The sequence below is a fragment of the Sinohyriopsis cumingii genome, chromosome 2, assembly GCF_028554795.1.
Source record: "Sinohyriopsis cumingii isolate HCF-2022 chromosome 2, ASM2855479v2, whole genome shotgun sequence".
NCBI lineage: Eukaryota > Metazoa > Mollusca > Bivalvia > Unionida > Unionidae > Sinohyriopsis > Sinohyriopsis cumingii.
In genome coordinates, this window is record NC_142962.1 from 143,327,044 (window position 1) to 143,339,085 (window position 12,042).

Below are 12,042 nucleotides of genomic sequence, written 5' to 3' on the forward strand. Positions count from 1 at the left end.
TCAGAATTAAGAAAACAGTCCAAGAGACCAACTTTTAAGAATTTACATGTTAACATATACTTTGAAACTTCTTAAAACCAAAACCTCAGTATATTGGAATCCCCTCAAGACAGAATTTTTCCTTCTTTAATACTGCCATTTTTTTGGCCAGTAAAACAAAACCCCTCAGCTCTGAATACCAAAACAAATATAGATCCTAAATTAAAGATTTACAGTTTAAAAAAACTGCTCATCAGACCAAATTCACTTCAAACTTGTAAATGTATTTTAGCTGCCAATTTCCTAACACATGCTGGAACTGATTATGATAAGCAAGTACTGTAGCAGGATTATCTAGGAGACAAACACCTGGAAAGTGTCTCAAGGGCACACAAAGGTTAAAGCAATACTGAGTATGTGTGCCAAAACAGATTGTGGCTGACAATAGACTAATCTGAAGTATTTACACCACAAAAGCCAGCATTTACAGTGAATTATTCAGAACTAAATGCTTGCTGGCAAATCATTTAAGAAAGATTGTATTGATCTGTTTATCATCTAATTGTGATTGATGATTTTCATTTGTATACATGATCAACAGAACATTGTTTGTTTGTTGTTTTTATTAAATATCAGGACTTTATGAATCACATTAGCCTCACTAGCCTCTTTTATGATGCTTTACTGACAGAGATAGACAAAACTGTATTCTAAAAGCCAGATTCTCTCACTGTCAAAGGCAAAAGTCACTAAACAGATGTATTAAACTAGCTGTCATTTGTCTTCACTCACATGTCAAGATGTACAACCTAACCTGCTAAGTATTGGACAATCAAACAATCCTAACAGGATAAAATGACTCTGATCAATGCATCTGATTGTGCCAAAACATACTCTGAAGAAACTAGTGGAAATATTATGCATCAGAACATCTACTGTTTCAAATATTTTATTGAAAATGGAATTCCATGAGACTGACAAGTCATGCAAACAAATGTAGTTTCAACTATGCCTTTAATTTCGACAAAACGAACATTTTCTGTGTATTTTTTCACATTTGCAAAAACCTCAGTAACTGAAAACCTCTCAAAACCAAATTTGTAGGAAGTTAGAATAGTTTTCAGTTCTGATGCAGTTCACTGCAATTATCTGATTGTCTCAGAATTTCTACACTCAGAAAGTTTAAATGAAAAATGAAACATCACAAAATGAAACAGAATATCATTATCTATCAGACAAGTTTAAAAAATGATCAAATCTTATAAAATGGAATAGAATATGAGTAATCTCAGATAACTTGTTCTTGCTGATGCTGGAGTGTACAAATTCATGGCAGTTGATTTATCAATGTAGCTTTAGTAAACCCACCTGTTAAATCTGGCACAAGTGACCAAAGTTTTCTCTGATCAAACAGTAAACAAGCAGTACCGGTTAACTTTTTTCCTTGGAATAAACACCTAGAACTAGCTAACTGATTAAGACAAGGCTGATACTTTACAGATCTCAATACACCAAACAAGACTTTTTTCAGATTACATCTCGTGTCTAGCTCTGGCTTATGTATTCATGAAAACAACAGGTATGTGTATTTATGTAAATTAATTAATGTACTATTTACAGTTCTTAGCATAAACTTTAAATGTTCAAAATGTTGAAAATAGTAGATTTGGTGGCTATAATTAGCAACAGTAATTTGTAAATAGTTTGGTAGGAAATACAGAAGTTAATTATACTTAATCTTTGATATATCTTTACTGGTCCTCTACACCTAAAGTGCATTTTATTTCACATTTATATTTTAATAACAATTTATATGTTAACAAATCAACTTCAACACAAATCAATATTGAGAAATGAAAGGCTTAACATAGAAAATGCAGATTTCTAGATCAGAGAAACATAAGATAGAGAAATATAATATCAGGATGTCTACTGTGAAGTCCACGAGCTTGATGTACAAGAATAAAGAAATTGTTATCAGTGGGAAAATTTTGAACTTGAATTTGTTCAGTGAAAAGTAAAAATTAAACGTCCAGCCTACAGTTTTTTCTTCTTTACTCTACCTGTTAATTCATGACATAGCCTGTAACACACCACAACAGCTACAATAACTGAAAATCTGGCTAATCCAGGAAAATATGTTGAAATTTTTTTTGGCTAGAGTGACCAAGGTGTTGTAATGATGTATATGATATTACAGATATTATCTGGATTCATTTCAACTAACTGTGGAATGGTTCAATATTATTATCTGGATTCATTTTAACTAACTGTGGAATGGTTCAATATTATTATCTGGATTCATTTCAACTAACTGTGGAATGGTTCAATATTATTATCTGGATTCATTTTAACTAAATGTGGAATGGTTCAATATTATTATCTCAATCACAAAATATATCCACCCTTTCTATATGCGTCATGATGTGAAGAAAAGAAAAAAAATGCTCCTTTCAATAAAAATGATGTACAACAAAAGAAAGTCTAATATAATAGCATTGTCTCATGTTGCACTGAAAATAATGTATCCCTTCTAATACAGTGTATTAAGGATTTTTTTTTATTACGGTGCAAGATTTAATTATTTCTACTGGTATTGTAGTTCTCTTTGTGGTAGATGAGAAGATAAATTGTATATAATTCTCTTGATATATTTAATTATTGTCTTGGTTAGGATAGAGGGGCGTATCTGTATTTATGTTAAATTTAGTTTCAGCCTCCATGTTAAATATGGTGTTAAACAGCCCATGGAAGATGTTACTGTCTTGGTTAGGATAGAAGGGCATATCTGTATTTATGTTAAATTTAGTATCGGCCTCCATGTTAAATATGGTGTTAAACAGAACGTGGAAGATGTTACATCCTACAGATCAGGCAGGCTTTCTATTGAAAGAAATTTAACCCTATTGTAGGATAACAATAAATCAAAGATAGCAAGTTTCCTTTATTGCCAAACATTTAGATTTGTGACCATTTGTGCAAAACTTTTAGCTCTCTAAGTAGGTGTTAAGTGCTTAAAATACAGTTATGTAATTCCAGTGAAGATTGGGAATTATTAAGGTCACAAGGAAATCTTTTACAAGTAATCTCCCACATTATATATCGTTTATGGAAATTCCGGTATACATTAAATCTTACTAAGGAGTGAGAATGGATAGTTAATATGTGACTATAATTTGATTACAGAATTTAGTTGTTTTGCATTTTGGTTTATATGCTAAAGTAAATAAACTGGTGCAGTTAACACAATATGTTAGCTAAGAATTAGTGGAGAAGTCTTCAGGGAATTATCTCTCTGATGTCCTGTAGGATTACTGATAAGCTAATGTCAACCACAGTGCAAGTAGCAGTCAGAGAGAGTCAGGCAGTCAGCATGTAATAATAATAATAATAGTAATAATAATAATGTGGACTTAGTACAGTACCTAATCTTCTGAAGCTCTAAGCACTTTACAATATCAGAAAACACATAAAAACATTTACAATGACAAGATTACAAAAACACTATGAAATTACAAAACAAACATATGCTGGCAAAAATTAAGAAAGTAAACATTAAGACTTTTAAGTCTTTGCTGTCATTGCAAAGAATTCCACAATTCACAGTCTTAACTAAACTTCAACTTTCAATTTCGAACACACAGTATATCCAACCTTTTACCATTTAAATGACTGTGTAGTTAACATTTAAATATGAAACTGTTCATATCTGTAAAACTAGAAGGCTTCATATTGAAATATCTATCCATTTGTCTAATTCCCCAAGCGAGAACTGTTATGGATTAGGTGCTACAACATTTGTGTACAATAAACTGTATTATATTCAAGAAAGACTACTCTTTCCAAAATAATGATATCTCTACATGTCAGTTTTTTTTCTTCTCCATGGAGATATTTTCTCAAATCAAAAGTAAGTCTTCTTGTGCAAGCGTCATCATATTATAAATGCTTCTTTCTTTCAGTGAACCAAAAATAAAACAGAATGGGGATGGAGATGATCCAGTTTTGTCTGTCAAGGACAAGATCAAAGCATTTGAAAGTCAAAAGAAGAATATACCTGTGGCTCAGATGACAGAGTCTCCACGACAACCAAAGACACGTCCACTATCTGAAGCATTCAAGCACTTTGAAACCACTGGCATTCTCATTGGAATGGTGAGTTTAACAAAGTTAAGTTGAAATAGGCTAAAAAATTACACAAACCTAAATATCTACATTTTTAGTCTTCATCTTGTGAAATTTATAGCATTTTAAGTCAGCCCCCAAACCTCTGTATGATTGTGTGGGGCCCAAACCACCATTATAATTTAATAGTAGATATAGTTCGAGTCTTAGTTTTAGGAAGATCTTCACTTTCCAAGCAAAAATTTGTCATTTAAGTATATGTTTACTATTTAATTGAGTCAGGCCTTATGAATAATTATTTTGAATGGGAAATACCCTATTCATTTTTTCTGTGGAATAAGACGGTATTTTTTATATGATGAATCACTGAGACCAGTATGACCATTTATGGCCTCATTCTTTCCTAATGATGCATATTTTTCCTGTTTGGTCTAATCATGATATATAGGTAGTGTATTTACTACATGCAGTAAAACATCAATCATCAGAATGAGGGTTATCTAGACTTGCCTATCATACAAACTTACAGATCATCCACTTGACAGGCAACTTTATTGTTCATAAAATCTTAAGATATCCAGACAAACAATTATCTGGACAAAATATTTATGTCCCCATCTGGGTTTGGAAAATCTGAATTTTTGCTGTATGTCATCCAACAGGTTTTCTTTTTTTTACTCTGTCTTACTTCAGTCCTGATTAGCACCTGACTTTTCTAATTGTTTACTTGCTGTAAGCGATGTAGTGAATTTGAAGTTGCATTTTGTCATGGAGGATGGGAGAGCATTTACTCTAAGTCTCTATACAGCTGCTTCAACAAAGGTTTTATTTCCATCTTCAAGGTGGGAATGGTAACCATTTCCGAAAATGTGGATACATATTTGAGACATTCAAGCAAAGAATAACATTCTCCCTGCCAATCCTCCTTTCAGATTTGAAACAAAAATAGTATGCAAGGTATTTTCATGCCATTAAGTGTAAATATCAGTTCCCTGTTATGGAGCTATTCCACTTGTACCCTATCACCCCAACTTGGGTAATTCTATTTCCTACAGACCCGATAGATGTACATGTGCTATATTTACACATAAAAAGGAAAGATCATAAACATATAAAATATAACTATAAGAAAACATACAGACCTGACAGATGTACATGTGCTATATTTACACATAAAAGGAAAGATCATAAACAAATAAAATATGACTACGAGCTAAACTCTTATAAGCAACATGGCACTACTGCACTGATCATACAGTGTGTGCGCGTGCGTGCGTGTGTGTGTGTGTGTCCTTCCTGCATTACCATACTTTAGATGAAGGTAAAAATGGAATCTTCATTCAAACCATGTTACCAAGATATAACATCTGGGTACGTACTTCAAAAATAAAATGACCCTGACAAAATTAGCCAGACCTGATAAATTTCTGACATCTTATCTTTTGAGCTATTTACAAAGGTGAAGACAAAATGCTTCTACCACACCTCCCTTGGCCACAATGAAAGATCAACAATCAAAACCTTACAGTAAGAAATGTATGCCATTATATATGTAAGCTCAGCCTGTTGCCTGATGACAAAACTATGTAAAAATATGAACAAGTTTGTTTTGGGGTTTCTGTTGGATTTAGCAGCACTTTTAACAATTCTTAGCTATTTAATGACAGGAAATGGAAGCTAAATAACTTTAAATAAAAAATTAATGATGAAAACAATAAAAATTCCCAACTAAATATCAATTAAATTCAAATCATTGAAAACTGAAGAAAAATAACATGTACAACTAGCATCCTGCATCAATCTCAATGAGATTTTTTATTTATGACCAATTTAAACCAATCTCAATGAGATGTATGACCAATTTAAACTAATCTCAATGAGATGTATGACAAACTTAAACCAATCTCAATGACATGTATGACCAATTTAAACTAATCTCAATGAGATGTATGGCCAATTTAAACCAATCTCAATGACACGTATGGCCAATTTAAGCCAATCTCAATGAGATGTATGACCAATTTAAACTAATCTCAATGAGATGTATGGCCAATTTAAACCGATCTCAATGAGATGTATGACCAATTTAATGCAATCTCAATGAGATGTATGGCCAATTTAAACTAATCTCAATGAGATGTATGACCAATTTAAACTAATCTCAATGAGATGTATGACAAATTTAAACCAATCTCAATGACATGTATGACCAATTTAAACCAATCTCAATGAGATGTATGACCAATTTAAACTAATCTCAATGACATGTATGACCAATTTAAACTAATCTCAATGAGATGTATGACAAATTTAAACCAATCTCAATGAGATGTATGACCAATTTAAACCGATCTCAATGACATGTATGACCAATTTAAGGCAATCTCAATGACATATATGACCAATTTAAACCGATCTCAATGAAATGAATGACCAATTTAAACCAATCTCAATGAGATGTATGACCAATTTAAACCAATCTCAATGAGATGTATGACCAATTTAAACCAATCTCAATGAGATGTATGGCCAATTTAAACTAATCTCAATGAGATGTATGACCAATTTAAACCAATCTCAATGAGATGTATGGCCAATTTAAACCAATCTCAGTGAGATGTATGACCAATTTAAACCACTCTCAATGAGGTGTTTGGCCAATTTAAACCAATCTCAATGAGATGTATGACCAATTTAAACAAATCTCAATGAGATGTATGGCCAGTTTAAACCAATCTCAAAAGTGAATTTTACTTCATAAATAGAACAAATCTCACAATTTGTGTCTGATTCTTAATCTTGTCTTAAGTGAAACATTTTTCTTATTTATAACTTTGAAATTTTACTCTCAAATAGAAGCTGTGAATCGTCTGTAATACTGAGTTAAATGTGCAAACATTTCTTTGTCATGAATCATCTTACCATGGAATCTCAAAACTATGTTGGAGATTTGCAGGGACTTCAATATTTACACATTATCATAACCTCAATTCACAATTACTACAAAAGCTGAAAGTGTTTGGAATATGCTAGATATAATTACTGTTTGAAAGACTTATTAGACAACAATAGGAGGATCACAGTAACTTACAAAATCAACTGATACTAGAGCCAAAGTAATCAGTGTAACCTTTTTGTCTACATTTTATGCATGCAGGTGTCAGTAGGCAAGAATGACAGTATGATGTTAGGATTATATAGCTGAAAAATCTTTCTTGGCAATTTGTTGGCAATATCTGAGAGTGGTTGTTTAATACATAATGTTATAATTGCTGTAGACTATCCTATACACATGCCATATATACTTATATATCCAACTGCAAACAATGTAGACCCTGATTTGCCTGTACATTATGAAACAGCAGATCTGTGTCTGTGCAGATTGCACTTGGACTTGATGTATAAATGAATACAGTATATACTCACTTATAAGTTGAGTCAAAACAAAAATCTTGATCTGCTGCAACATAATGCAACTGCAGATCAGGATCAATGCGGTTTGTTCTCCTGAATACTCCAAACAAACTGCACAGACCCAGATCTGCCAGAGCATTATGTGACAGCAGATCTGAATCTGTGCAGTCTGCAGTTGGGCTGCTCTTATAAGCAAGTATTGAGAGTATACTATGGTATTTTGGCAGTGGGTCTAAACATCTATAAAAACAGAATGCTTCTGACAATGAAAACTTTGTGTATTTCCACTCTACTTGTATATGACAGGCAAGGAAGAGTGGTCAACTTCTTGTAGTGTAGAAATACAGATCTGTTTTTGGATTACATTCTCTCCCTATAAATCCCACATTTGTCAAACAGTAATTGCTTCTATTGAATTTACTATAACCAAGACTGACAGAATGACCTCAGGAATTTACCACAGCCATTATATCCAGGAATTGTCTTCCAACTGACTTTGAAAATGATTCTGAAAAAGTTACATTATGTTGGACATTTTCTACAAAGTGATTTTTCTTGCCAGGGCAAGTCCCCAAAGACAGCTGTTGAGGTGAGAAAGGATACAACAGAACAGGAAGGGGAAGAGATTCCTGGCACAGACCACAACCATATTCCTGCCATTACTGAAGTCAGTCCTGCTCCTTCTGCAGCAATATACAATAGAGAGGAAGAGGAGTAGGGACATTCTTTTACAATGTTAAGATGATGTATTGCCATGTCCATGAAAACTCAGTATTCCCAATAATTTTCTTGTGGTATTAAAAGTATTTTAAACAATGACATAAAATTACTCAAGTGTTATGGGTGAGCACAAAGCAAACATCTGGCATGCAAAGTCATTTTGGCCCCATTTAATGTTGAGTGTGCTAACACTCATTTAAAAGCAGAATACTCCAGTCCTTCAGTTGATATCTTTAACATAACATGCAGAATTATCACCAAATTTTCAAACAGGCTCAAGTTTCACATTAATGCATTGGTATCATGCCATGATCCTTCCTAAGATTTGTGCCCTGGTTTATAACACTATAGCGAATTACTACCAGTGATACCTCTGGGAAAAAAACAACAAAATTTCTAATGATTCCAGTTTAGTATATTTACTAAAATCGTAAGTAACACACACATAGGTAACTAGATATATTAAACAGCATAATTTATCTCTCAATAAGAACACAATCAGCTTCTTTACACTGTTATATGTACCATACATACTCCCTGGTAGAGTCAAACTGCAAACAACAAAGATCCTGATCTGATACAACATAATGCACCTGCAGATTAGGGCCTATGTTATTTTTTCTTTTGATTGTTCCTAACAAACTGCACAGACCCAGATCTGCTGGCACATTATGTGATGGCAGATGAGGGTCTGTGCAGTTTACAGTTGGACTCGACTTAAAAGCAGGAATACGCAGTATTTGAATGGTATCATTTTGACTCTGTTTATATCAGCTGTTAAGTATACCCTCAAGCATTAAGGTCATGTCTGGCTGACATCATAATGAACAAGAAGATGATGAAACAAAATACTATGATGCCAAGCTTTTAATTTTAAATAAATTTATTTGATAACAAGAAAAGAAGCAAAACAAATTAACAGAACAGAAGGAAATTTGTCCCAAATATCAGCAATAGAGATATAAGCTTTGAGGTATGTTACAATGATCAGAACATAAAAATTGTACATTTTCATCAGTAAAGGACCTTTATGCTTTGGACATCAAAAGATACTGTCAATCCTCTAAATGATGTTCATTTATCACATATGTAGAAACTTAACGCCTTTTAGAATATTTCTTTTGTTGCTACAAAATAGTCAACCATCACAAGCGGAAAAAAATGTCATCCTTCACAGGCTGAAAAAATTGTCATCCTTCAGAGGCCGAAAACTCTTAAGTCTCATAAAAAGACCCAAAGTACATGTATAAATCTACTGGTAAAAGGCAAGAATGTGAACCAAGACCTCAACTTCATCATTTGCTTTGTTTCAGAGATATACCAGAGATTTACAATCCTGATGTTGTCATAGCCACAGAGGATGACGACGATGATGATGAGTTTGCAGCAATAGAACGAGAAACAGAAGTATTAAAATCTGTGAGTTATATACTACCTTTCATTTGAACTTGGTTTGAATTAAGATTGGAAAAACATGAGGAGAAATATGACAGCAAAGAAGACAATTATAATGGAAAATCTTGTTTACAAAAAGATGCTTGTGCAGCAAAAGAAAAAGAAATTATGTTAAAATGAAGCAGTGCTATATTTCAATATAAGACCAAAATGTATCACTGCAACTTAGTTCTTTATTTGGACTACACTGCTACTAAATGTTTTACTTTCAATGAACAACTTTATCTTTATAATTGTTGGCTTACTAACTAACACTGGACAACAAATTTTTACAAAAGTCATGTTACTGAAATAAAATTAGTCAATTCTTATCAATTTTTATGTGCTGAACACGAATATGACAGTCAAATTGCAAAATTGGCTCTAGTTTTTTTGTAATCTGCAAGAAATTAATGTTTACATAACGAAATGCATTCCAATAGTAAAAGGTCAACTGTAATAGCCTACCTATAAAAAATCAAGTCATTGACTACATCTTAGATTTCTTCGCCTGTCTCTTGTACAGCTGTTCGGGAGCATCTCTGAGGAGTGTCCAGCAGTAGTCAGCCAGCATTGTAGTGGACCATTTTCCCTGGTATCTTTGTTCCATTGTTGCGATATCTTGATGAAAACGTTCGCCGTGTTCATCACTAACAATACCACAGTTGCTAGGAAAGAAATCCAAATGGGAATGAAGGAAGTGAATCTTTAGAGACATATTGCAGCCAAGTTTCTTATACTTCATCAACATGTCTTCTACTAGTTCCTTATAGTTTTCTGCCCTAACATTTCCGAGGAAGTTTGTAGAAACTAGGCGAAAAGCATTCCATGCTTGTTTCGCATCACCTTCCAGCAAGTTGTTGAACCGGTCATCTTTGAAAAGCTCTCGAATCTGAGGACCCACAAAAACTCCCTCTTTAATCTTTGCTTCGCTGAGTCGAGGGAATTTTTCATGCAGGTATCGGAATGCTGGCAAAGTCCGGTCAATGGCTTTCACGAAGTTCTTCATCAAACCTAGTTTGATGTGAAGGGGTGGTAGCAAGATTTTTTGAGCCTCAACCAGAGCTGGGTGTTGGATATTCTTCTCTCCAATGGCTACATTCTGCCTGTGAGTCCATTCCTTCCTCATGTAGTGCATTTCCCTTGCTCGGCTATCCCACTCGCATAAGAAACACATGTATTTTGTATATCCTTGCTGCAGTCCCATTAAAAGGGCAACTACCTTCAAATCACCACAGAGGTGCCAGCTGTACTTGTTATACTCAATGGAATTCAGTAGCTGCCTTAAGTTATCGTATGTCTCTTTCATGTGGACAGCATACGCTACTGGAATAGATGGAAGAATGTTTCCATTGTGCAAAAGCACAGCCTTGAGACTCAGTTTCGAAGAGTCCACAAATAGTCTCCATTCTTGTGGGTCATGAGTGATTTTTAAAGCATTCATGAGGCCCTCAATATCGGAACAGAATATCAGATTACTTTCCTTTCTGAAGAAAGGCTCCAATTGCTGGTGGCGCTTTCAATACGCAGTAATTGTGACATCTTCTTCTAGAAGATTCCATTGTTGGAGTCTTGATCCTAGCAATTCTGCCTTGTTCTTTGATAAGTCCAAATCACGAATCAGGTCATTTAGTTCTTCCTGTGTTATTCTGTGTGGGGTTGATGATGCACCACAGTGAAAATCTGGATCACTGCATGCTGATGGACCAGGAGAAGAACAGGTCAACTCACCTTTGTCTTCGTCAGATGAATCAAGAGAATATTCTGCTGGAGGTTCTGGAATAGGAAGTCCCTCACCATGTGGAACTGGTCTCAATGCAGACGGAATGTTTGGGTAGACTATTCTCGACTTCTTTCGCTTCGTTATTCCGCCGGAAAGAGGAGGAACCAAGCAGAAGTAACAGTCATTTAGGTGGTTGCTTGGCTCTCTCCACACCATTGGGACTGCAAACGCCATTGATGACCTTTTGCAATTCAACCACTGTGAAAGCTGTGTTGTACATGTAGCACAGCATATATGCGGAGCCCAAGGCTTGTCTTGGTCACCAACCTTGCATCCGAAGTAAAGATGATATGCCTTCTTCACTTGAGAATTGATACTTTTCTTCTGGTTGGCAAATGTCACTTCCCCACAAATATAGCAAAAATTGTCCGCGGTATTAACACACTTTCGAGGCATTACTGTTCTTTATTGTACGTAAATGGATAAAATAATAAGTTTTATGTAACAGTAACTTGAACTGTCTCGCACAACGTCTAAAATATTTTAAATGCTGAACCTATCTGATTGGGCTTTATATAGTACACTGCTTACGTCAGCTTCAGCAGCCGCCTGGCATTAGTATAATAGGCCTACACATGTATAGTACA

The 12,042-nt window shown here is 34.3% G+C and overlaps 2 protein-coding genes across 5 annotated transcripts in view; one reads left to right on the plus strand and one right to left on the minus strand.

Annotated features, from left to right (window-relative positions):
- The window catches only part of LOC149805991 (set1/Ash2 histone methyltransferase complex subunit ASH2-like), a 172,536-nt gene that overhangs the window by 87,249 nt on the left and 73,245 nt on the right, over positions 1-12,042 (minus strand). The gene's annotated exons all lie outside the window — the stretch shown is intronic.
- LOC149805992 (uncharacterized) overlaps positions 1-12,042 on the plus strand; it is a 53,721-nt gene that overhangs the window by 31,639 nt on the left and 10,040 nt on the right. For all 3 annotated transcript variants that reach the window (XM_089950797.1, XM_089950798.1, XM_089950799.1), the window contains exons 3-5: positions 3,942-4,134; positions 8,081-8,232; positions 9,552-9,657. In XM_089950797.1, coding sequence (XP_089806923.1) covers positions 3,942-4,134; positions 8,081-8,232; positions 9,552-9,657 — 451 coding nt within the window. The remainder of the gene's footprint in view (positions 1-3,941; positions 4,135-8,080; positions 8,233-9,551; positions 9,658-12,042) is intronic.